Consider the following 26,669-nt stretch of genomic DNA (forward strand, 5'->3'; position numbering starts at 1 on the left):
TTTTTAAAGAAATAAAACAATTTAATTATAGATCATTCTCTTACACTTGACAAGTTCCATATAATTTAACATTTCTAAGGCTATAAGGACTGGCACTATGCTGACATAGAATTACAGATCTGGGCTTAAAGTGTCTGTATAAATCATCAAAGATATTCTTAATGTTGGTACCACCATAAATACAACCCATTTAATCCATGGCTGATTTAGGCATCTGTGTACATTAAAATATCCTTAATAAAAACAAATATAGTATTCTTTTTTGTTGCAGTTTTCATCCCGTCAATATTCATTTGGTCATGCAAAAGACTTCACGGAAATACTCACGCAAGAGTAGCCTATATCTTTAACTGGAAATCAAAGACCCATTGAAATAAACACAACATAAATTATATACTGCAACATCAGACAGATTAAACTAATACTGGGCTATTCATGTGAGCTATACAGTACAAAAGTTATTTATTTTACTGCAATCATCACACATTTTGACGATTACAAATCTTTATAACAACCGTATAAGACACATCTTTGAAATATCACGCGTTACAATTTCATCAACATCAAAAATATACATCCTCATATCCCTGTTTCTTTGTGCATTTGAAAATGGTACATTCTGCCAAAAAGGTGTTTCGTGTTAGTCAATATCTGAGAAATTCACAAGAAAACACCATTGACAATCATATAACAATATTGATCTCTAATAAAGTTCATGACAACAATTACCATGATAAGTCCTACTTGTTCAAAGTGCAAAGAGAGTAAAATAGTCGAAGGTATGTAACCTGATGCTGTCAGCTAAAATCTCAAATCGTGTTGGTGAGTGGCATCTCTTGGTGGAAGATTTAACTTCAGGGCCACTATCATCGTTAAGCTTTTAAAAGTGTTTATTCTTATAATAAGAATAATTATTGTTATTGTCAGGTCAGAAAACCGAGGAAAAAAAAAATACAAGTGCAGGCACTGTGAGAAATTCAAGAACATCTCTATCTTCAAGTAAGATCAGCATTTAGGTTTAGGTTTGGTATTAGTATGTGGATTTCTCCAGCAAAGCTGCTAGACTGGCTCAGTGTGGTGCGTTCAGGCTGTTCAGGAGCTCGTTCAGGCTCTTGTGGGTGTTGGAGGGCTGCGAGGCGGCACACTCGGCCAGCGCGGGGCCCATGTGGTCGTACAGGGCCTGGCACAGGTTGGTGGTGGCCACCCGCACGCTGCCACCACGCCCGTGGACGGTGCCACTGTTGGTGGAGGCGCCCAGGAGGTGCCAGAGCAGTGGAAGCACTTTCTGCTCCACCATCTGAGGCTTGCGCGGGTATAGCTCCCTCACCAGCTCTGAGAGAGGATGATACAGGGGGAAAAAAGAGAAATTAAAATCAGAAGTGTTTCCTTTCTGGGAGAACTAAAGGGATCCATCTATACTACTACTTCAACATTAAGGTAAACATTACAGATGTTAAAGTTAATACACAGTCCCTCAGTTAGTTACAAAATACATAGCTGGGCATACTTGATCCTGATAGGCAGATAGTCTAGATAGCTTCAGAAAGTGCCAAATCCCTCAGACATGTGACTTCTCTAAGTAGCACAACCTAGTAGACATAACTGGAGCAATCAACCGACTATGCTTGGGTGAAGCAAAACTATGGCAAGAATTTTTTTAATCTCTGAACTTTAATTTTCACACCTCTGCTTAAAACGAATGGACTTAAGGTGCCAGTATGGTACTCAGACTCCGTTACGGATGGGCGGGCGGACGGATAGGACGGACTAATTAGCATTTCTGTTGCCTTTATGGTTCTCCGAAGGCTGGGGGTGCTGAAAACAATTCACCGCCAGAACAGTAGGTAGAGAAGCGGGTTTTTGTCGAAGACACGTTGCTTTGTAGCGTCTTTGTAAGTTAGAATTCGTCGTAGTTTATCTCCCTCCTCCCATCACACATGTGACCCTCCTACCAACTGTCACTAGTCAGACGATAAGTGCAGCAGGTGTAGTCACATGATATTATATTTAAGAGTGTGTCTAATGCTATATAACCACCTGAAAGGGCAAACTTATCTCTATCATGGTAGGTATTATTTGTGGGGAAAATAGTAGCACTCTATAACAAAATGATATGCTTATCTTATATACACTATAGAAACTATTAAAAAACGATTCCATGAAATGAATACGTTCTTATTTTCTTTGGTATTTTTGTCATATTCAGATTTGCAATGATGATTGCTGGGTAATATGTATATTGTGGTCCAATGTCAAGTCTCTATTTGATCATGTGACGAGACGATGGTATAGCTAGTTTAGGCACAGCATCGGAACGTCAAGACCGACAAGCTGACAGTTTTTTTAATTATAAACTATGAACTGAACTAGTTTATTTAAAAATTTGTGAACTATGAACTGAACGAGTTCATGTAGAAAGTGAACTTTCCCAACACTGGAACATGTCTGCTTCATATAATGTAGAAGTTCGTTTTTGAGAGTAAAATCAATCACATTTAGGATGCCATCCTCTTTCTCCACAACAACATGGATTAAACCTCGATGGTTGGACTATGTAGATAGTTTTATAACGAACGTGGTCGTGTACTTACATTTTTCAAGAAAAAAAATGATCTTCAATGGTAAGACTTGTTTTATTCGTGCCTCTTCTGGTGTAGCATATAACGTGAGTTATATTTAGGCATATCAGATGCCTAGCGTGTGTAATGTGTAAGCCATTTCATTCCGTTCTTGCAATGTGAATAATTGAATTTCAATATGCTTATCTCCCTCTTGTGCACGCTTGTGCGTTTAACGGGGCTTGTTTGTGTGAGCGAGTGCATTTATCTGTGCATCTGTTGATGCTCGAGTTTAATAAAAGGCAGGCTATTCATAAAAAACGTACGTAAATGTGTCAGTAGTATGAACAGTTGAGACATTGACTCATTGGGGTTCGGACGAAATATTTTACTTGCTGTCGGCGTTTTTGAGAATAAAATAACTTCACATTTAGGATAACAGCCTTCTTCCTGTTGCGGGAATTTTTTTGTGTCCTAGCTGTGACAACGCGATTACAGGCGGCAAATGCATCATAAAGCAAGTTTAAAAGAAATTAACTGTATGGAGATATTTCTGTCAGATGGCATCATAGTCGATGCAGATTCTAATGAGGCTGTTGGATATGTCCCATGATATGATATGAATGAATATGTCCAAAGGTTGTTTGGACAAAATATTTTAATTGCTGTCTGCTCCTGCTGGGCTCTGGCACTACTCTCAGGGTTCATACACATTTTGACCAATGGATTTCCATGACTTTTCAATGACTTTAAACCAAATTTCCATGACCAAACATTTTGTGAAATCTCGGTGTATACATGAAAAAGTGATACAATGTAGTATTTAAACTAACAATGAGAATTCCAAAGCATACAGTACACAAAAATATGCAGTTTAAGCTCTGTGTCAAACTTAGTGCATTTTGTTAGCATTTGAATATGCTTCCATAGGCCATTGAATGCTGGGCAAAATTAATTTTGAGAAAATGAGGCAGAACACCATCACAAATATTTGATATGTTAAGAACAAATATCTAATCTTTCCAAAACAGTTAGTTTCATGTTGGTAGATGCTTTGCATTGCAAAATGGGTTTTCATCAATTCAAGCTTTAATATTTTCCAGACCATTCATCACATAGGGACAGTTTTGTATACAGAGCATACATAGGAAGGTCTGTGTATAATATCAAGTCTCTAGCTTTAACATTGAGCTTTCCACAGGCCTTCAAAGATGCTGCCACAGAGTGTAGAGTAAAACTTTCGTGCAAATTCAAGCACCCCTAATACTATGATATACCCAAGCCACACCCTTGGAAGTCCATATTCTTCAAGTAATGGTATTGTAATGGTGATTTTAGCACTAGAAAGTTTGAAGGAGCTAGCTTAAATACTTTTTAAATGGCTCTTCAGAAAACGCTGCTAAAAAGCGTCTGTAAATGCACATAACTTAGTTGCTAAAAAAAAACAATTTTGTGACAAAACTATTGGGAGTAGAGAGCTAATATTTGGGACTATACCTATTAAGAAGTGTATGAACATCCTTGAATCTTTTCAGCCAAATCTGAGATGGTCGAGTGGGGAGATTTTTATTTGGACGTTTGGCATGGAATGACCAATCTGGCTATCGGCGAACATTCGTCAAAGAGCAGGCTGGCATTTTCGGATGATTCAAAAGAATAATGCGAATTGGCCACCTTCAGTGCCCACATTACCTCCGCAGTTAGGACTTCATTTTTCATTACAGAATCGGTTATCGACGCCTGCTTGGTAGCTGACAAGAGAGGCGTGCTGCTTGGCGTAGCAGTTGCCCTCGCTGTGGTGATAGGGGTTGCTGTAGCTTCGCTAGTAGCAGAGCTCTGTTTGCTTCCTTTGGCATGGCTCGTTAATGGTTAATGCCGCCTCTCCCGTGTTTGAAATGTCGAATGTTTTGCCACCACACAACCTACATTTTGCTCGTCCCGGGTTTTCGTCTGTTTTAAGCCATGACATGTACTTTTCCATTTGTAGCGAAGCAGGGTTAAATCTAGACTTCCCTGACATTATCCCGTCCGCTTCCCTGAGTTACTGTTGCTATGGCCACCGAACTTTTCAGTTAGTATGAGAGCGTATGCCTGCTTATATTTTGAGCGTATTTCCTTTAAAAGCATATTAATTATTTAAAACTCAGCGTAAATAGCCTTGAAAATATGAATATAACAAATTTCCATGACTTTTCCAAAACTTTTGGGATTTTATTTTTTTCAAGCACTTTTCCAGGACTGGAAATTACCATTTTAAAATTCCATGACTTTTCCAGGTTTTTCATGACCGTACGAACCCTGTACTCTGTCAGATGCTGGCGCTCATGTGGGTTTTAAATATGGCGGTATTGTGATATATAGGGAATAAAACAGGAAACGCAAGATCCAGAAATGTGAGATTCCGGAAATGATGTCGTTCGGAAATGATGTCGTAGCGGACCAATCACGGCCAAGGGGTATCCGTCGCTGTACAGCACGTCATGACGGACCGACAGGAATTTCAATGGTGCACAGGAGGGCTCTCCGAGGGCCCCGGAGACGACGGAGAGGGCGTTCCACCTACGTGTAGGCGTTCCCATGTGTCCGTAAACGTGTAGTACGGAGTACCATATAAGCGCCCTTACTTTCAAGTCTCAGAGCCAATCAACTACATTCATTCTTGCTTTACTGTAGTTGCAGTAATATATGGTTCAGTAATGCCATAATGCAGTCATTTACTATACCTGCAACCTTCTCAATGAGGTCAACTTTAGCCTTCCCACTGAGATACTGGGCCTTAGTGCAGAACAGTAGAAGAAGGGGTGAGTTATCTGGGGGGGAAAAACAAAAAACATTATAAACAGTGTTGAGGGGGAAATCACTTGCTAGTAAACTTACAGTACCAGTCAAAAGTTTGGACACACTTTCTAATTTTTTTAGAAGTTTTTTCTTTACTTTTGTTATTTTCTACATGGTAGATAACACTTTTTTTGTTTAGAACATCATTCCATATGTGTTCTTTCGTAGTTTAAATGTCTTCAGTATTAATCTACAATGTAGAAAATAATAAAAGTAAAGAAAACACTTATATACAATATGTGGTCAAAACTGACCTTTTATTAAGAGCATGCATAAGAAAAACTAAAACACCCTCCTTGTCAAACTCACCAAGGTTCTGAATAAGTTCATCAATGGCACCAATAGCAGCACTGTAGATGGCGTTGTTCTTAGAGTTGAGGTGATTGTCTACGATGGCAGGGACCAATATGTAAACCACTTGAGCCAAATTGTCTTTAAGCAAAGAGATGATCCTGGGCAAGGCCTCGAGGGCGTACAAATTTACTTTGCTGTTGGACTCTTGGAGTCGTGCCTTGAAGGCATCAAATACCTACAAAAACCAGGAATCCGAAATTAATGACAAACTTTCAGTAACAATATCAACAGGATACAGAGTAACCCCGTTCACCCTAAGGTGAAATCAACAGTCATGTAATTTGCAAACAACAGTGCACTCTTTTTAAGGGCTTTGGGGAGAAGGTGTTACCTGAAACATGCTTCCTATGACCAGGTTTGGGGTGTATTCACAGTCCCCCACTAGCTGATCGATGCCCTTGATGCGCTCGCGGAAGTCCTTGGAGTTCAGCAGGCCAGTGAGCTGTTTGATGTACTCCGTCTTGTCTGCAATGCTGTGGGCCTGGCCTTTGCTACTGAGCTGCCCATAGTCTTTGCTTTAAAAACAAACAAACGAAAAATCAGATAGTATATCACTGTCTGAATGAAAATATCTATGGATATACTATGCGTGTAGAAAAAAAGAAAGCCACCTTGACACTGCTATGAAAAGGAGACATTATACCCTCACTATTTCATGCACAACCTCCTTATTCAAGACTTGTTGTAGTTAGCAACTGAACCACAAACTAAATTACGACTGAATGTGAATTCACATGGTAAAATCATTATTTACACCTTGATCTATAAAACACGCTGAAATTCACAGGGCTGACTGCACTGCTCAGTTGAGCCTTACCTGCTGGACAGGGGCTCTCTGGTCAAGGACGAGGCTCGGATCGTCCCACTTCCTGGGATGGAGCGTCGCCCGCGTGCTGAGGGGGTGTCCTGTGGCATTTCACCCAAACCCTGCGAACACAGACGGCATGCATCCCTCAGCTTGGGAAAACAATACTTGTAATTGCAATGTGCTTACAAGGAACCTCAAGCTCATTAAAAGCATCATCCAAGTGCCTACATGTAAATGTAAACAGCAACAACACATTTCACAGCATTTCACATTCTATGCAACCGTTTTAATCCAACATAGTGTCTGTACTGACTTAACATTATTCACTTAACATGTGTGCAAAGCCAACTCCCCGACTCAATGCAAATAGCAAGATAGTGTTCTACCCCATGGTCTGTGGTGATTTAGCGGATCATACCTTATTGAATCATGAGTTTAACTGGCATGCATCAGTCATCACACCTGGTGGTCAAAGGCACTTAAACAAACGGTGTGTATGTCAGGGGTTAAAGCAAAAAAAAATCCTGAGCCTGAACTTTTTTGGGTGTGTGGGAGGGGGGGGGGGGGGGGGGGGGGGGGGGCGTGTCCCGTGGCATGGACACATTCGCAGGGTCAAAAAAACAAACAAACAAACAAACAAACATTTAGAAATGAATGATTGCAGATTATGGTGAGACTTTTGAAACTGCAATCCCAAGAAAGGTCAGCAATAGTAGGCTACTCCACCTCACTACAATATGGTAGCCTACTAACACATGTAGCATTCACGATTTCTTTTGATATCAAGTTTTGCTGCTAAGCTTTGTCCTTGAAAGGTTACAAGATGACCTACAATCACAAGGTGACATGATATAAGGGTATGTCAGTGGAAGAAGATTTGATTTGCAACCATTTCATTGAGGATATATGAAAAAGGACAGCGATTTACTTAAAGTGCAACAGTGAACTGTAGATAATAATGTAGTTTTATATTGCAACATTTCCATAATTACTTTGTTAATAGAGAATATATCAATAAAATAAATAACAAACAAAACATTAAAATGTTACAAGTAGTAACTGGTACAACTGGTAACTTTAATGTTGGGAAATAAATACAAAACAGGACTTTGTCCATGTACTTGTTGGTGGCTTCGTCGACATTTAAGGAAAACATGCCGTTTTTTTAGCTTTTCCGAAATACCGTACGTCTTTTAAACTCTGGTGTTATGCCTTGTGTGTTAAAATAGCGGCATGCCGATTGGATATTGACAGTTTAGTCAAACACACGTCACACACACGGTCAGTTATTGATGCCGGTACATCAGCTGTGGATGTTGCTCCCGGTAAAGGCGTTGTGTGTTGGAGAGCTAGTTGCATATATTAGCTTTCTCGAGCACAAAGTGCAAAAGCAAGCACCTGCTTCTCTTAACTTCTTACACCAGCTACCAAAAGGCTTACTGTCCTTCCCTTCCCATCTCTTCTATCCATGCCCAGCGCCATTTATTTTATTTCCATCCTACTCTCCTTTGGTGTGACGTCTCTCTACTCGGGCATCTACCCTAGGCAGAGGATAGAGAAAAATCGGTGTTTGAAGCACATTTTCCCAAGACCCGCCCCAATCTACTTCTGATTGGCTAATAATGTTATTTTGAGAGCGGGAGAGTTGTGCTCCTTTCATTTCATTGGCAGACGAACTCATAAACTCGAAAGTGATGGTGATGATATTGAGACGTGTTTAAAATTTTAAAAAAAATAATAAAATATTTTTTTCCGCAGCCAAACGCCGCACGCCGGAAATCCGGCACGGTGCCGGAATACTTTAATCCCTGGTATGTCGATGTCTGTGCATGTGTGGGTATGTATGTGAGTGTGTCTGTGTGTGTGTGTGAGTGAGTGAGTGAGCTATAATTACAACATAAGTCGTGGGTGCTGGGACAAGGCACCTTGGTTTTCAGTGTGAAGACTGTGTCCCTGACGGTGGCCAGTTCTTTGGGGGGGGTGTATTTTTCCAGCATTTTATCAAAATCCCGATGTGAAGACAGAAACAGCAGCATCCGTCGACCAAAGAACCTGCAGGAAGGATGTGAAAGGAGCAAACATCAACACATCTATGGAGTTTCTATGAAATATATTTTGATACCGTTCAGGACATAAATTCATGTGTATGGCATAGACGTGAACTTCAGCCAAAATATTCTTGCCGCTGTGAGATTCCACTGAGGCCTGAATTTCACACAGGAGTGTGTGTTAACAGGACGGGCTTAATCAGATCTGCGGTTTTGGCAGTGGGGTAACATTATTGTAAATGAAGGGTGCAAAAAAATCTCGCACATCGCATGAGAATAGGAGCACCTTTCTGTTCATTTCATAATTCTAGCTAGAAACTTCTGATAGTTTATTTAAAAAAAATATTCAGCTAAATTTGTACCAACTGTACAATCACTCCTGTCTTCTGCTCTGCCAAGATTAGCAGCTTGATGGTTTGATGAAAAAAAAGAAGAAAATCCTGCAATGTAGATTCAATTTACACCATCTCCTCTCAATTGTCCTTTGAAGGTTGGTAGTGCCCACCTGGCTTCCTGGGACGAGTCCTGTGCCAGCCTGGTGACGGCAGGAAGAATGCGGTCAGTCAGGTCTTTACCACCGGACAGGACACGGCTGGCTCCAATCTTCTCCACCAGGGTTGCCATGTGCTGGCCTGTGCATTTTCTCACCACTGAGTTTAAGTGACTATGTGCGTGTGCACACACAGACACAGACACACACACAGGATAGAAGCCTCATTATGCAAATCCATAAAAAATAGGGTCACTTTTAAGTATATGACCCACACAGTCATAACTTGATACATTCTGAAAAAGCCCTGATCCATTTCACTACCGTAGGCTGACTGTATATAAGAAACAATGATTCAAGCCAGTTAATGATGTAGAAGGTGTTTACCTGGTATAGCCAGGAATCATTGCCAAGTCCAGATGGTTGACACAAAATACTTGGAAGCCTTTCACTTTCTGTATCTCGGAATTCATTCCTTATGCTGAATTTAAATGGCTTTACCCCACATTAATGGATTAGTGCCAGGGCTAGTCCCCTGCTTTATCCAACAGCACACGTGTCAGTGTGTAGTAAGAGGCACAGGTTTGTGTCTACTCTCTATGGTGGGAACCAGATATGGAACAGAAACTTCCATTTGGTTGCCTATGATCCCATAAAGAAACGGTGTACTGTAATCAGGCCAAATACAGTTGCTCACAATTAAGTCAAGATGATGTCTTTTTTTCAAACAATTTAACCAGAGGAAAATCCAAATAAATTACAAACAGATAAGAATAAGCTTAAAGCAAAGTGGCAAGGAACACAAATGGACAGGGATGAATGCTAAAATGGTGTAGAGTGCCCTCACTTCTGGGGCGAGATAACCCAAGCAGAGGCAGCTACCTGACTCCGGTGAGCAGGGCGTTCATGGTGCGTGTCAGCGTGCAGTGCTGCACCATGCTGTCCAGCGCTGCGTCCACGTCCTGCCGGATGAAGGCGTTTGATTCGCTAGCCTTATTCAGCAGCGCCCGGGCTACCACGTCCAGCTCCTGGTCCATCCCCCGCTGCAGCTGAGAGAACAGCTCCCCCACCGTTACCAAGGCGACACGAGACACACCCGACCGCAGGTTCTTCACCTAAGGGGTAACAGACATGAACACAACAGGTGAGATAGAGGTGTGACTGATGTTTCTACACATGCTGTCCATGATGACAGGATAGCTCACACTTCCCTACGTGCAGCTGATTTTGTTTGTTATGGCTGCACAGATAATCCTAGTATGTTTTTTTAAAGTGGTGTCAAATTACTGCCCTGCATTTTCTCTCTTGTCTGATCCATTTCCTGATCGCTAATCTTTTGTTTCCTTTTCTGTCGGTCGGCGGTTCCGTGATTCCACTCAATAATTGCACTTCCATTCAAATGCACCCGCGATTGAATAATTCCTTTCAGTTGCGGGCGCCGCAAATTACGGTTAGAGGGCATGAGCATGACTGAGGACCTGTGGATTAACGTAAAAGGACTGTCCCAGTCACCTCTTGGATGAGGGCGAGGCAGACGTCATGAAGTCTGCTGGAGAGCACGTCTGAGTGGTACTGGGTCAGACAGCGCATGAACGTCAGACCCTCAATTTTCTTCTCCCTGCAAACACAAACATCAACAAGCATAACAACAACCCATTAAAACATTCACCACTTCATTCACCAATGATAACACAGCTTGGAAACTAATGCACTTTAGTGGTACTTTTCACTACCACAGAGATTCAGTTAGGCAATGGTGGCTGCATCCAGACATTTCTTTGGCTTTTGCCTGTCTAAAGTTCTTGTAGTTCATGCTAGTGTAAATCTATTATATTATGGTAAGTCTATCTAGTTTAGCAGAACTAAGTCTGGCTAAGCGATTAATGGGTTTCAAAGGCTGAGTGCACCCACCAGTCGTCCGAGCTGAGCAGCTTGAAGCTCTGAGTGAGAGCCAGCTCAGGCTTGGAGAAGGGCCTGAGCTCCGGCTGCTCCTGCAGGTCCTTCTTCTGACAGGGGGTGCCAGGGGCTAACTCATCTGGGGAGGTGGAGAGATGTGGGGTTGAGGGTGATAAGAGGAGACGGAAGAGGAGGAGAAGAGGAAGAAGAAGAAGAGATGAGGAGAGGAGATGAGATGGAGAGTACCACATCAGAATTAATAACAGAGCTACATTAAAGTAGAGAGATCCATCTTCAATGAGGAAATGTTGCAAAACAGACTGTGATGAGCAGTGTGTGTATTTCACACCAGCTAGGCTCCAGTAAGACTTTGCTATTCTACATTTAACTTTCTACATTTGCTGTCTTAATTGTTCCAATTACTCTAATAGAAATGCCCATGTTTACTTCTATATGCTGGTTTTCTCGAACTGACTAAACTCAGGAGCACACAAGTGTCACGTCTTAATGTTCTCTCTTTTCATCCAACCCAAACGCTTACCTGTGCTTTGGGAGAGCGAGGGCCTCGCCCTGGTGAGGCTTGGCGCCCTCCTCAGGCGGGGCAGCGTGCTTCTGGAGGTAGGGGGCACCGTGGGGGGGCTGGGCTGGTGGGCGGGGCTGAAGCACTTGATGGGACTCTGGGGTCCCGGAGGACTGGTGGGGCTGGAGGAGACGTCATCCTGGGTGGAATCTGACTTTGTAGATGCCACCACACTGCCATTCAGCTGAAAGTCTATGAGTACCACAAAGCAGACATATTTCACTGATAGTACTTCATCGAGAGACATTTGTATTACCTGCAAGGACCCACATTTGGATTTAATGAATCTGTAGAAGATACTCAAACAGTGATACATAAATGGTTGGTCAGAAAATATAAATGTGTGACTTATGTGAATGGATTTTTTTCATATGGAGTTGTACATCATCAGAGTACTCTGAACTCTGAACTCTGAACTCTGAACTCTGAACTCTGAACTCTGAACTGACCTCGCAGGTGTCCAGACTCTTCCGTACAGCTGTCTGTCATCATGTTTCTGGTTCGATGTCTTATCCTCTCTATCCTCTGCCTGTCGGCTGGAGGCTGAGGGCCGTCCTGCTGATCCAGGCGATGCTGGCGCATCTTGTCCCGTGCAAGTTTGGACATGTTCACCCTCTCCTGCACACACGAGGAGGAGCGAATATCACCTATCTTGTTTTCACTGACATACACAACAGCCCATTATAAAAACTGTATCTGGCAACAAAGATGCACAGCAGTGAGCAAGGCATTCATTTATTTTCTAGCACTGAACTAATATTTGACAGTTTGGGACTTGGGTATTAATTTAATTGTATCATTATACAAAATTCAAAGGAAATACCACAGTCTTTATGTCTAACATTTTAAACTACTCTATATATTAGCCTATACAGTCAAAAATAAAACATAATGGATGATCTTGGATATAGATGAGCTTCAAAGAATGTTCTTCAGAGGCAATATGGGCAGTGTCATTCTTCTCAGGTCCCCTTGGGACTCACCGTTGCTTCCTCGGAGTCTGCGTTGCTGTCGGAGTCCTGCTGGCCACCTGGCACCGCGTGCCCGTACACGCCCGTCGGAGGGTCGCAGGTCAACCTGCCAGGGGAGTCGCCGTGCTCAGATGAAGAGGAAGGCACACCTGGGCAACTGGATGGAGGAACTGGGCCAAAAACACCTGCAGAGGGGATCAGCACAGGTGTGAACATCATTTAGTCTAGAAACCGGCAGAAACCAACATGACACATGAGTCCAACTCAATTCAATTCCAACTCAAAAGGTAGCAGATCTCTTGTTCAAAAGTAAATGTTTAAAGTGACAATGTAATGTAGATTAAAGTATTGACTTATACTTGTGCCGTAGGGGCTATCCCTTTAATTGTAATGACAGTGGGAATTTGTGCTGAAAATGACAATGGTGTAGAGACTGTAGGTATCAATAGAGTTGCTGCAGCAGGAGTTCTTTTTTTGTATGGACAAATAAGTAACTGTGTTGGGATACTCTGGAAAGGAGGGTTCTTCTCAAGCCTAATCAGCCTAGAGAGAGGTGGGTTAGCTTGGCTCCATGGCAAATGGGGTTTAGTGTTAGTTTTCTCTTTTCTTTTGTCAAATCACCTGTAGCCACTGGGGAGAAGCGACTCACATGACATTGCATTAACAAACCACACAGGGATAACGGGAGTTGGAAGCACCAGTCAGCATTATGGAAAAGGATACAAATATCTAAACAAAGACAACTGAACCAAAGTGAAAGGAATGAAACCACACAGGCTCTCCGTGCATGGCAAGACGGTGGGGGGGACATTGGAGAAGGCCATCCTTCAGTGGAGGAGTAAGTTAGACACATCTGTTTGGGTGTCTGTCAGGTGCCAGACCCGTTTGTTTTTGTTTTGTTACACAGACAACTTAGTCACTGCCCTACTTTCCGTCATTTGAGTAAGTCTTACATTTAACGTGCTGGGAGAGAAGCTGGTCTGGAACAGTTGTTTATCTGAGGTGGCATAAATAACCCAGGGACATCTGAGAGTATGACAAGGGACTGACCTTTGCCGACCACACCTTCAGACATGTCACCTGCTGGAGAGGCTCTGCTGCAGCTACTGAGTATCTGAGGGGCTAGAGAAGGGGAGATGGACAACACCCTTACAACAATATTTATATATAACATAATATAATAATATATAAATAAGGGGAGATGGACAGAATGAGAGAGAGAGAGAGAGAGAGAGAGGAAAACACCCTTACAACAGCCATAGTTTCTCTGGGAATTACCCACAACAAAAACATTTTTACACCTTTAAATTACCATTTTCTTAAAGCTAGGATCTGTATGAACACATACTATTGTAAATACTATAGCTGATACATATAATATACAGTATATATATAAATATTAAACAATATAATATATAAATAAAATATATACAGTGGGGAAAATTAGTATTTGACCCCCTGCCGATTTCACAAGTTTGGCCACTTGCAAAGAAATGTGTGATCTATAATTATAATGGTAGGTCTATTTTAACAGTGAGAGACAGAATATCAACAAAAACATCCAGAAAACTGCATTTTATAACAGTTATGAATTGATTTGCATTTGTTGCGGAAAATAAGTATTTGAACCCCTAGCAAAACATGACTTAGTACTTGGTGGAATAACCCTTGTTGGCAAGCACAGACGTCAGACGTTTCTTGTAGTTGGTCACCAGGTTTACACACATCTCAGGAGGGATTTTGGTCCACTCCTCTTTGCAGATCCTCTCCAAATCCTTAAGGTTGCGTTTTCATTGTCCTGGCTGAGGGAAGGAGGTTCTCGCCCAAGATTCCACGGTACATGGCCCCATCCATAGTCCCCTTGATGCGGTTGAGTCGTCCTGTACCATTGGCAGAGAAACAGCCCCAAAGCATAATGTTTCCACCTCCATGCTTGATGTTGGGGATGCTGTTCTTGGGGTCATATTAAGCATTCTTCCCACTCCAAACGTGGCGAGTTGATGCCAAAGAGCTTGATTTTGGTCTCATCTGACCACATCGAGTTCTCCCAATCCTCCTTAGAATCATTCAAGTGTCCATTGGCAAACTTCAGACGGCCCTGTACATGTGCTTTCTTGAGCAGAGGGACCTTGCGAGTGCTGCAGAACTTCAACCATTGCGGCGTAGTGTGTGGCCAATGGATTCTTGGTGACTTTGGTCCCAGCTGCCTTGAGATCATTCACAAGCTCCCCCTGTGTAGTTCTGGGGTTATTCTGCACCTTTCGGATGATCACCGATACCGCACGAGGGGATATCTTGCATGGAGCCCCAGACCGAGAGCGATTGACAGTTGTTTGGTGTTGCTTCCATTTGCGAATAAATCGCACCAATAGTTGTCTGCTTCTCACCAAGCTGCTTGCCGATGGTTTTGTAGCCCATTCCAGCCTTGTGCAGGTCTACAAACTTATCTCTGACGTCCTTGGACAACTCTTTGGTCTTGCCCATGGTGGTGAGGTTATAGGTGTGAAGTATGATTCTTTGGACAGGTTTCTTTTATACACTTCACCACTTTAGATCAGGTGTACCTTGTTAGGCCTAATGAGGACTAATCTGTGTTCTTCTTGGGCACATAACTGGTCTGTGGGAGCCAGAATTCTTGCTGTTTGGTAGGGGTTTAAATACTTATTTTCCGCGACAAATGCAAATCAATTCATAACTGTTATAAAATACAGTTTTCTGGATGTTTTTGTTGATATTCTGTCTCTCACTGTTAAAATAGACCTACCATCACGCATTTCTTTGCAAGTGGCCAAACTTGCGAAATCGGCAGGTGGTCAAATACTTATTTTTCCCAATGTATATATAAAATTTCATTTTAAAACTGAAATTGCAGAGACAATTGTTTACAGAGACCATTTCTTTAAATAACTTTTATCTCAGCCTCCTGCCAATATCAGACATAGAAAAAACGCCAAATGAGCTTATAACAAAAACATTCCAATTTTCTGCTGTGAGGGCACTCACCTTTAGCTGGCCTGAGAGCTCTGATTGGCTCCCGCCCCGTGGGTCTGGCAGTGAGTGGAGAAATCTGCCTGCCTCGGTCTACCTCAGGCTCCGCTGGTCCGTTGTGATAGGTCACCCTCTGACCAATCACACTCACCTCTGAGGGGCCTTTATCTTTAGGCGGCAGAGCTTCGAGAGAGATGAAGTTCACAGGGAACAGATGTATTACCACAGAGGGACCGCAGACACTTCCATCACATCACGAGTCAGGGGTCAGAATAAGTAATAAATAATCAGTTTGCTGTGCTATTTTTAAAGTCCTGCACGCTCAGTACCTTGTAGAGAGGCAAACTCCATGGAAACAGCAGGTCTCTGTTTAGAGGAGGACACACGTGCAGAGCGAGACTTTGTTGTAGAGTTCCCTGGGCTGCACACAAATGTATAACATATTGCAGCGCATATTACAAAAGATATTCCTTAATGTCAGCACCCTTGAAAAAAGGTTTTTACAGGTTTGTGAAAACAATGAGTATCTCTTGAACAATGAGTATCTCTCCCTTTACATCAAGCCAGTTTGGGCAAAGCATCTTCTACATAAATAAATAAATAGACCTACGAATGGATCTAGTGGAATGAAAGTTAGTTTGGATAAAAAAATAAAACAACGTACATATAAATGTATTAATGTTAAAACAACCAAATCAAAAAAAGTAAATAGGCGTGCTTGTAAATCAGTGTCCAGCTGGGAGTGCCCCGTGGCTCACCTGGTCTGCGTGCCGTCGGGCGTGGGGGTTTGGGGCAAACAGAGGCTGGACAGGCCGCTCTCGCTCATCGGGGAGGTGACGGAAGGGGACATGTAAGAGGGCGAGTCCAGCGACGGCTCCAGCCGTACCGCAGAGTCTGGGCTATCTGGGTCGGGTTCTGACCCGCTGTGGCTCACCTTGGCCCGCTTCTTAGCCGCACTGTTGCGCAGGGAGCGCAGGGAGTTCAGCATCTGAGAGAAAGAAAGACAGGGAGAAAGAAAGAAAGAAAGAAATTAGAGAGAGAGAATGAAAACACATAGGTTAGTAATACTGCGATATGTCAGGTGCCCAAAATTCACAGGCACTTCAAAAGACAGAGGACAAAATTTCCATTTGTAGCACTTATTTTCAATAGGTTCAAGATTACCTGAGGTAAAGGTCATCTTAAAGTAGTTATAGTTCTGCACAGATGAGCTTCAAACTCTTTGCATTTTCGTGCACACATTGAAATGGACACATCAAGCTAATATAAGCAGCTCCGGTTCACAGCTCCTCTGCAGTAAGCCTGTGGCAAACCAGTGACAGTTCTGCTCACCTCCTCGCGGTTGAGGGGCTCTTCCTCCTGGTCCTGCAACCCCAGGTTAGCCAGGTCCAAATGGAGCCTCCTCTCCACCTGTTGCTGCTCATGTCTGCTGGTCCTCTGGCCATTGGAGGCGAGGCCTCGATCAGGCAGAGCCATCACAGGGGTGATGGGGGTCACGGGCGAGACGGGGGACAAAGAGGAGACGGGCCTGGAGCTGCTGAGGGCCTGGCGAAAGGAGGAGGTGGACGACGAGCTGACCAGAGAGGCTCGCAGAGGCAGCGGGGAGCACCTGCTGGACAACACCTCACCTGTGGAGGACAGAGAGAGAGAGAGAGAGAGAGGAGTCAACACACACACAAACACATATCCATATAGACTGCGAGAGAAGCCAAACACACGCAAGCAGGACCGCAGGACCACACACACACACACGCGCGCACACACACACGCATATATACACACAAACACAGTATGACAGCTGATCAAAGCAAACAACCTTGGAAAAGATCACATCAATATCCACTGTGTAGTACGTGTTCTAAGGTTCTGTGTAAGAACTGTGTAAGTACACTTCAGCACAGGTCCACACACAGCTGTGACTGGAACACTCCGTTAGTTGTATTTGTTTTGGAGCTGCATGTTCATACCAGCACAGTCTCTCCAGGGGCTGGTGTCTCGGCGCTGGGGGCTGCTCTCTCTCTTGTTGGGCCAGGTGTTGGACATGGACAGGAGAGAATCGGCACGGCGCTGGCGGGACAGGGTGGGGGTCAGGATGCCCCCTGGTAAGGAGGCCAGAGGGTAGGAAGGCAGCAGGAATGAGCCAGGGGGGTTGGAGGGCAGGGAGAAGGTCCGCTCCACGCTGGGGTTTCCTGACAGGAGGCGACCCGGTTTGGGAAACACTGAAAAGATGATGCATTACCTCAGTGCACCATTAATGTAGGAGGAACACCAACAATATGAACCAATAAACTGAAGCTGGTGCAGATTTGAATAAAAAATGTGTTCTAAAGTGTTCTAAATCTAAAGTATTATGTTGATCAATGTAAATGTACATTCTGTAATTCTATCAGACGACACTTATATTCAGGTCAACCTATATAATCTACATACTGTATAATCAGAATTCATCCTCCCAAGGTAACCTACGGTGCAAGTCAAGTTCACTTCACTGGCAACTTGGTTTTCTCAGGGAGCTATGGGTGTGCTAATGTCAATGTTATGCTGCCCACTTGCAGTCCAAAGAGTGGATGCAAACCTTTCTGCTCTGTAAAGTGTCAATTCCAACTGTTATTGGCACAATCTAAATACATAAAGTTGAATTGAATTGCCCAACTCTTTCATGAGAGCCAATACTGTATCACTTAAGCCAGGATATGAGCCACTGTGAAAACACATTTCTGACAATTAGTTTGGACAGGAAGCCTCTCTCTCACCTCTGTCAGTATCACTAGATAGAGCTGCCTTGAATATGTCCGGGTCGGAATCCAGGCTCCCGCTCCGCCGTAGCCTTCCCAGGTGCTCCCATCTTCCCGAGGATGGAGCCAATTCTCCTGATCCTGAACAGAGATCAGACCACCAGCTCAACGCATTTAACAATGTCTTCATCCAATCCACTGTACATTAAAACAACATTTAAATGCAAAATAAATTCTTAAATAATCCAAGTGACTGGAAATTGTCTTGAACTGGGCTGTCGAACTAAGCATTGGCCAGTGCGAGCCTCACTGGACACCTGCGTCAAATGAGCTCTCTGGGGCTCTGATGAAATGGAAAACAATTTACATGAGAGCGGTGAGGATATTTGATTTGTGAGCTCTGTGTTTGTCCAGGCTGGGAACAGAAGCCCCCTGGTGTGTCCTGCTGCCCAGCTGTAAAAGGAGTCAAGTTCAGTCTTGCCTTCACAGTGCCCCATTTCTTTACACGGCGCCTTTCATCAGATCTTCGGTCAAACACACACGGCTGGTACAACACTACATGGCCAGCGATGGCCTATTTTATCACCATTGTGAACACACTGATTACATTTATTGATGTAATTAATATTAATCCTGTCTGTTTAACATCAAGGACAATGAGGCTTAAAGCAATGCGCTCATCCATTATGAGACATTAACAACTTCAAAACACTGCCATAAAAATAGTCTTTTAAAAATGACTCAGTAAAAGCTTACTCTTAATGCAGATTAGCAATCAAACACCCAACAGTCACTGAGGACATGTTATTGCAGCTGTAGCCTGCCATCAGGTTACGCAACACACAGCACCAAAGCGCAACGCAGCCGCCCGAAGTGAGACTAAAATGGCTAATGCAAATGGAACAGTGTTAGAGTGACAAGCCGAGCCACAGACACTGGCTGTTTGAGGCCCTCTGAAAAGAAAGGTCTGTTTCTGTGCATCGATCAAATCAAAGCCCATTAAGACCCGCCAGGTATGTGAGATTAATTGGATTTCAGGAGGGCCACTGGCATTTTGTCATGAACACCATTAGAGTAGGTGACAGAGATGTGGACGTAGCATGATTAGGCCATACTCCATCAAGCTCCAGCTGAATCATTTCCTCTGATTTCTAAAATGACCATGGCTACAGCGCCCCTCCCCTTCACCAAAGTCAATAGCAGAGATGCCTGGCGTGGTCTCCAGGAGGACAGCTCTAAATGAAATACAATTTGAGGTCTCTAGAAGGGGCTAACCACAGCCTTTTGCCTGACAGCTCTCTTGGAAAGAATGTTGAACATACGGATGCTAGCAAGAAAAGGGGGATTGAAGGGGGGGGGGGGGGATTCTCAGTAATAATCGGCAGCTCACACTTAAGGCATTTTGAGCCATTCTTCTGACAATCAACAGAAGATTGCAGACTGCCTGTCTGCATGCTGCAAACCACACAATAGTTGTCAAGGACCAATGATCTATGGAGACTCAAAAACATTTGAATCAACGCCAACAAATGTCACAGACATCAAATTCAACACAGTGAGGGTTTAGGTCCAAGAAATCAGTTCTCCACCCACCACAACACTGCTTAAGCATAAGGCCATCTATACAATTTCCAATGACTGTGTGGAGAACTAAGGCTGATGTGAAACTATCCACCATACAGAGAATTTGGTTCACGTTATGTGCCATGCATTATGGCATGAATACCTTAAGCAGAAGATGTAAATTATAAATGATATAGACATTATATGTTCCCCTGAGACAGACAAAAGCTTGGGAACCATATATTTTTCTTTCAGACGGATCTTTTTTGTGAGTCAGTACTTTGCATATGGTGTGTGTCTGTCTAGGAACATTTTACAGAAAGTGATAATAAACCAATAGGGGGTAATAGCAACTTTATTAACCTGGGGGGTGGTTAATGGGTGGCCCTGTGTGATAGTAACCTTCTTAACCTAATAAGAATAGGTCATCCCTGAGTTCATCCCTAGTATGACTTGGCTTTCAAGTACTTTGCATATGAATTCTTCAGCATAGCAGCTCTGTCTCCTAAAGCAAATGGCATGAAAATTAAAAGGGGTGAGAATCACTGAGCCAAATCAGCTTTGCAGCAAACCTCCCCTAATGTTTACACACGCTGACCTGCAACCACTTGAATCACTTCAGGAGCAGGATATGATCCCAGCGTCAAAGACAGGCATCAAATAGCGTGAGGCTACTTGGACTCATCGAACTAATCCAATTCAGAGGAAGTTTAATTTTGTCCCGGGCTGAGCTCAGCACTGACAGCTATCTGTCAGCTGCAGCTTGTGGGGAAAGGGGGGGGGGGGGGGTTGCTCTGTGGAGTGAGAACTAGAGACAGCAGGAGAGAGGAGTCGTGATAGAAAAGAGAGAGAGAGAGAGACAGAAAAGAGAGAGAGAGAGTGAGAGAGAGAGAAAGAAAAGAAGGCAAGCAATCAAGAAGGGAAGCAAGAAAGAAGGTATGCAAAATCAACAGAGATGAGGCAAGAGAGCAAAGGAAGGAAGGAAGGAAGAAAGAAGACATTCGAGTGGGAAAGAGAGAAGGACAGGAAGAGAGAAGGAAGTAAAGATAGACTTACCAAAGCTGGAGACACACATCCCCCGGTGTGAAGAATAGGAGGAGAGCATGTCATCACTGCTGCTGATCTGCAAGATTCAAATGAAAGAGGCCCATTAACAGACACGTCTTTTACATGAAAGAGGTTCCAGGAAATTGCACATCATCATCATTACATAATCTGCTGTGTTGTCATGCAACTTTACAATGCATTCACATCACCCTAAGGGGGGGGGGGATTCTTACACATATTTATTTCTATTGTTGTTATTAAGTTGTTAAACTATGATCAGTCTACAGGTGTTGTAGACCTACACAATATATAACCAGACACTGAACCGCTCATGTGTTGTTGCTGATCGTTCCATGCTTTTCTCTGATATTGTTGTCTTCCAGGAGACATGAGCAGCCCCAAAGCTTTACTTCCTTTTGTCTCCTTAGCCATTGAAATGTCTGAAACAAGAGCCGACCTCTAATTTTGTGCTCATTTACCACCATTGAATGCATCTTTGACAATCTCATGACCTGGACATGAAATATTCACATGCAAAGCCCAGTTTACAATAGAAACCAACCCTCCCAAAATCACACCATGGGTAGCAAAGAAAAGGTTTTGGCCTGACTGAGCTTTTAAGCAGATATGAGAGAGGGTATGTCTTTACACCATCAAACTGACAGCGTCTTAATCAACATTACACAAGCAGAACTATTTACTGGACACCCCACACCCCCAGTTACCCATTGCTTTTGACGTCATATTGGCACATGGACCCTTCTTTGCCTCTATTCCAGCCACACTAGAGTTAAGACAGTTGAGAGGCACTGCAGTTGCTTGGAGACTGTGACTGCGGTAAACATAAGGTCCTGCTGCAAAGCATTTAGATATTTGAAGTAGGTCCAATAGACTAGGGCTAAATGATTTTGTGGCAGAGGTGAACATTTCTATGGGTTTTAACACAGCCAAGGATGAGACTATTGGAAACATAACAGTGCAAGCACTATACGGTGCTACTGCTAGAGCCCATAAGATGACTTCATAAAACAATTAAAGATAAGCTACATTTCCGATAGTGCCTTCAAGATCATTAAAGATTATTTGACTGAATGTCAAGCAAATGTACCACGCAGCATGAAAGCACAAGGAGGGAAATGCATAATTGGCCTTGGCAATGATGAAGATCATGCAAATATTCATCCTCATCCACAATTCAACGCTAACCTGGGGTAGAGCAGAGATCCGGGAGAATGGTAAGATGAACCGGATACCCTCTCGCCACCACCACCCCCCCACCCCCTTTACTCTACATGTGCATTGTGGGAGGGTGTAACCCGACACCTGGCCTGTCTGATTGGCCGGTTCTTCACCCTGACAGGAGGCCCTCCCTGGAGACCCTCCACAGAATCTGGGCACCCTGCCACCCGATACATCGGATAATTCTTAGAGGGACAATACACTCATCTGATTTTCTTCCCTCCCTGTACAGCCAAAACAAACTGTTTGACGGTGGAACCTGTTGCATACTCATGTACTACTACTTCGTAATAAAAAAAAGAAGAAACTGATTATATTTCACTCTAGTTTGGCTTGTCGATTCATTCTAGTGCAATTTTTGAAGAGCTGTTTCACCTTCAGATGGCATGTCCATAGAAAAAAAGAAGCGTCTTTGCAACACAAGCTCTTCACATCCTTGTTGTCTCATAGCAACCACAGAAGTGCTCAACTTTGTCAAGGATACTCAAGAAACAGGGCCTGTGTGGGCAAACAGACAAGCTTGCACTGATCACCTGATAGGTGAGAAAGCAGCAGTAGGGGACCTAGAAGGAAAGGCTTGACTGAACAGGATACTGCCATAGGGTGATGTCACAGAGCTTGCCCTCACAAAACCAAGTCAGGGACTTTTGTCCACGCTAATGATTGTAGTGAGTCATTGTGTTGTCAAGCTGATGGATTAAAAGATGCCACACACACTGGCACTATCTTTCCCTCTGGAGTTCAGTAGTGCCAGCAGGCAAGCCTCCAGCTGGCTAGGACTGGCTTCACTGACAAACCCAAACAAACACTGGACTGGCACAGTTTGCTCCCATGCAAACCAGAACTCCACATACTGTACACAAAACCTTCAAACATTTTAACAATAGGCCTTGTTCTTCCCCTAGGGCACCACTGAAGATGGTAAAACCTTCCTAACGGAGACAGAAACACACTTGGTCACGTACTAATCAGTGAGACAGAAGTCTGATGGTACCGTGGGACTAACCAAATCAAGTGAAAACAATCAAACATGATGCTTGAAGTGGATTGTGGTGACCGTGTCTAATCAAAAAATTAGGGACAAGGGACAATCAGCGAGCATAGAGAGCCTGATTTGCATGGGTATTTTTAGAGGTGCTCAAGGCATCTAAAATGCTCATCTGTGGCACCGGTAAAAGTCACTTCAAATGCCTGCATTAGCATCTCACCAATACCTCTGTGCAAACACAGACCTTATAGGCATATGTATAGAGCGCGTCAACTTATGCTGAATGTGAGGGTGCATTTCTCTCTTCCTTCATGATCCCCTTCAGCTGATCTTGATTTAAGCTAAAAAAAAACATACAGACATACAGTAAAGTTAATGATGGCAGTTAATGACGCCACACCATACCTTGCTAGATGGCTTTCTACTGGACGGACTGGAGGGCTGTGGGTCCGGCGCACAAGGCAAGCTGGTCCTTTCCCAGGGTAGCTTGTTTTTCCCCTTGCCTGCGCTCATGATTCTCCTATGCAGAGGGAAGTCGTCTGTTAGGGAACCCAGGCTCCCGTAGCCACACAGCCGGTCTGTGTCTGGCTCGGTCCGCTGGCTCCGGGCACTGCTGCTTCTCCCACCGTTCAGCACCCAGTCCACATCTGCCCCAGATCCAAACTGGGACGAACGTCTCTGTCCAGGTTTGGGTATGATCAAGGAATATTCGACCATGCCCTCGGCAGAGACCCGGGGGAGCATGTGTCTGGCTTTTCTCGCCTGTACAGCTGCCATAAGACCCTCCACATCCGCTGTGAGTTCCACCCGGTCAATCGCTTTCATTAGTGGCTGCTTTTTCCCAGTGTCAAGGCAGTAGTCGAAGACAGCAAAGAGCTCCAAGGCTGCATGTCTGACTTTCCTCTTGCTGTCTGCCAGGTAAGGGGCCACTTCGAAGCAAAGGCTGGAGATGTTGAAGTCTTTCCTTGGGTGGGTGAGCATGGCCGCAGTGATGATGTTGAGGACATCCTCCCTCACCCTGGAGTTTTTGTGTCTGAGGTGTCCAATCACAAGGTCCAGGACTTTCTGTGGGCCTACAATTCTCATGAGCTGCCGGAAAACATTCATGTACTCATTCCTGGTGACAGCACGAGTGTCTCCCAGGGTTTTGAGAGCGACACAAACTATCTGTTTGCAATATTTCTCTACATTATAGTCTAATTTCTGAACCAGAAGGTTTATCACCTGTAAAGTGCCATACAAAACTTTGAAATTGCTGTCGTCCAGTAGCTTGCGTATAAAGCTGATGAATTCGTCAATACTGTCCGACGGAACTGGCTTTAAGTCCAACTCAAACAGAATGTTTTTGAGCTCCTCCACCCCATTTGTTCGGTTCTGGTAGTTGTTATAGTCCAGGAGCTGATCATGTAACTCCTGAGGTATTAATCCATAAATCATTATTGATGGTTCTGACGGGAGCCCAGTCATAATTTAAGACGAATGGAGACAACAGGATTTCGCTGAGGACTGGGGGACTGTTCAAGGTTCAAATCCATCTTGGCTAAGCACGAATGGCTACTTCATATCATCAGCTCGGTAACATTCAACCTCAAATTTGTGTAAGGCATCTCGGCGAAGAAGCACTGCTTAGTCCAGTCCAGTCCAGTTCAGTGTGGCCAACCTAATAAAGCGACGGGGACAGTCCTCCTTAGTTTCTTGTATTCAGAATTTTAGTGAACACTCGCTCCATGATCGCTTTGAATACCAAGCGGCACGAGTACTCAGTAACTGTTACAAATACACTGTTACAAATACACTGGTTACAATGTACATAACGTTTCCGTTGTGTATTCGAAAAGCAGGCTCTATTTATTCGACTATCAGCGGCAAGCAAAAGCCAAGCGCAGTAACTTTCATTGATTTAAATTGGTGTAAAATGGCCAAGTGACAGCTTAACCTGGCAATTCGCCTGCTTCACGCGAGGAGTATCCAACTAAGAAGTGAATCTTCTACACAGATTATTTAGTCACATTTTCGTCGCAATTATTGCAATGTGCTGTCTAATGTTAACTGACAAGCATGAATAACATTTCACAAACAATTTAGTCCAACAGCTAAAGCTGTTTTAGTTGTCAAGAAAGCTAACGTTTTCTTCAAATAAAGGCACTGCGGTATGCGACATTTCCTTAAAACATTCCTGTTCCAACTTCTGCTAACTGGATATAGCTCGTTACCAGGCTAGCTCACCAACTTATGCATTGCAACGTTAGCCACGTTAATCACGACTGCCTAAGTACACTTTGCTATGTAAAAAACGTGCCAGACCACGTACGTCGTCCTCCATGTCGCAGAGTTAGGGGGGTTAGCTAATGGTTAGGCAGAAAGTTTAAATGGCTAGCTCTAACTGACCATCGCGTAAAGTACGGTTCACCATAATATTCAGCTAACAACCTCATTAGCCGCTAACTTTGGAAACACTGCAATTCAGACCTCATATCCAGTGATGCTGTTATCAGTAGACGGCTTGAGCAAAAACGCACTCTCCAGTTCAATTCGGTGATAAAATAGGAGCTAAGGACTGAATCTTGCACCACTCTCCGTTGGTAGGAGTCAAAAACCGTTATTCGACTGATATTATAGGGCTCTGATGTTTTCCATAATGATATGTTCGCTGTAGTTCCATCTGTAGCTACTACAAGGCAGCAAAATGGCGTAGCTTGTCACAAACCGACTGCTTCCATGGTGACGCGAGCCTTCGTGACTCAAGCTACTTGAACTTATTCTCAGGTCTTAGGAGGGTCTTAGGAGGGTGTTGCTCCGTGGTTACCTTTTTACTGTCTGCAGTAGTTATATGGTGCTGGAAGACTGAAAACGTATTACTTATCACTTATTACTGGAGCTAGCAGGTGTTACCAGCGTGATGTGCAGTTCAATATTGCTTTTAATTACAAGGCCTACGTAAAATTGTGTGTTAATGGAGTTTCCACTATTCTGGTGTTTCCCCCCCAATAATAACAACAACAACAACAAAAATAATAATAATAATAATAGTAATAATAATAATATTGATTTGTCGAGAAATGTCTTGCTATCCTTTAAGTGGATAGTCGTTTAATTTTGCAATTTATTATTTTTCATAATAAAGTTGTTTGTTTATTTAACCTGAATTGCTGATGCGGTATGTTTCAGTAGTTTACATAGACTTACTTTTTGTCTATGTTTTTCATATAATTTGAATTTCATTTAAATTTGATCCAGTGACATGGGATGACAAAGAGGCTACTGTACCTGGCAAAGGTTTCTCAAAGCGGATTTACAGTCAGCACGGGAGCAAATCATATTGCTAGCGACAGCGGTGTGATTATTATAGCAAGCAAAGGCTTCATATGATTGTTAATTTAGTTGTATTATAAAACAGTCGCGTGTCATGTCATGTGCATGTTCTGAAACAACTATACTTGTATTAGTCTAATGTTTTGATAGGTACATCATTTTAATGTTAGCAGTTTGATGGTTGTGCCAAAGAATTTTATGGTTATCCTTTGATGTTACTTTTAGCACAGAACACACCCACTTCCGGAAGTTAC

General features: G+C 43.3%; 1 protein-coding gene across 1 annotated transcript; it reads right to left on the reverse strand.

The window, feature by feature from the left end:
* Positions 1 to 26,505, reverse strand: togaram1 (TOG array regulator of axonemal microtubules 1). Its single transcript, XM_031580191.2, has 22 exons — positions 23,509 to 26,505; positions 20,886 to 20,952; positions 18,285 to 18,407; positions 17,499 to 17,750; positions 16,864 to 17,159; positions 16,290 to 16,519; positions 15,861 to 15,952; positions 15,547 to 15,714; positions 13,594 to 13,665; positions 12,556 to 12,728; positions 12,022 to 12,190; positions 11,534 to 11,764; positions 11,008 to 11,131; positions 10,609 to 10,714; positions 9,979 to 10,211; positions 9,112 to 9,270; positions 8,484 to 8,610; positions 6,568 to 6,677; positions 6,082 to 6,265; positions 5,706 to 5,925; positions 5,282 to 5,368; positions 1 to 1,332 (listed from the first exon to the last, which is right to left on the reverse strand). The coding sequence occupies exons 1-22, from the start codon at positions 24,568 to 24,570 to the stop codon at positions 1,070 to 1,072; spliced, it is 4,548 nt and encodes a 1,515-aa protein (XP_031436051.1). The 5' UTR covers positions 24,571 to 26,505; the 3' UTR covers positions 1 to 1,069.
* Positions 26,506 to 26,669: the final 164 nt, after the last annotated feature.

Source organism: Clupea harengus, chromosome 14, assembly GCF_900700415.2.
Source record: "Clupea harengus chromosome 14, Ch_v2.0.2, whole genome shotgun sequence".
Classification (NCBI taxonomy): domain Eukaryota; kingdom Metazoa; phylum Chordata; class Actinopteri; order Clupeiformes; family Clupeidae; genus Clupea; species Clupea harengus.

Coding starts and splice junctions, on each gene's coding strand:
- togaram1 (XM_031580191.2), bottom strand. CDS start 24,570: ATGACTGGGCTCCCGTCAGAACCATCAATAATGATTTATGGATTAATA. Junction 17,751..18,284: donor ATCTAGTGATACTGACAGAG/GTGAGAGAGAGG, acceptor TCATCTTTTCAG/TGTTTCCCAAACCGGGTCGC. Junction 17,160..17,498: donor CCCCTGGAGAGACTGTGCTG/GTATGAACATGC, acceptor TGTCCTCCACAG/GTGAGGTGTTGTCCAGCAGG.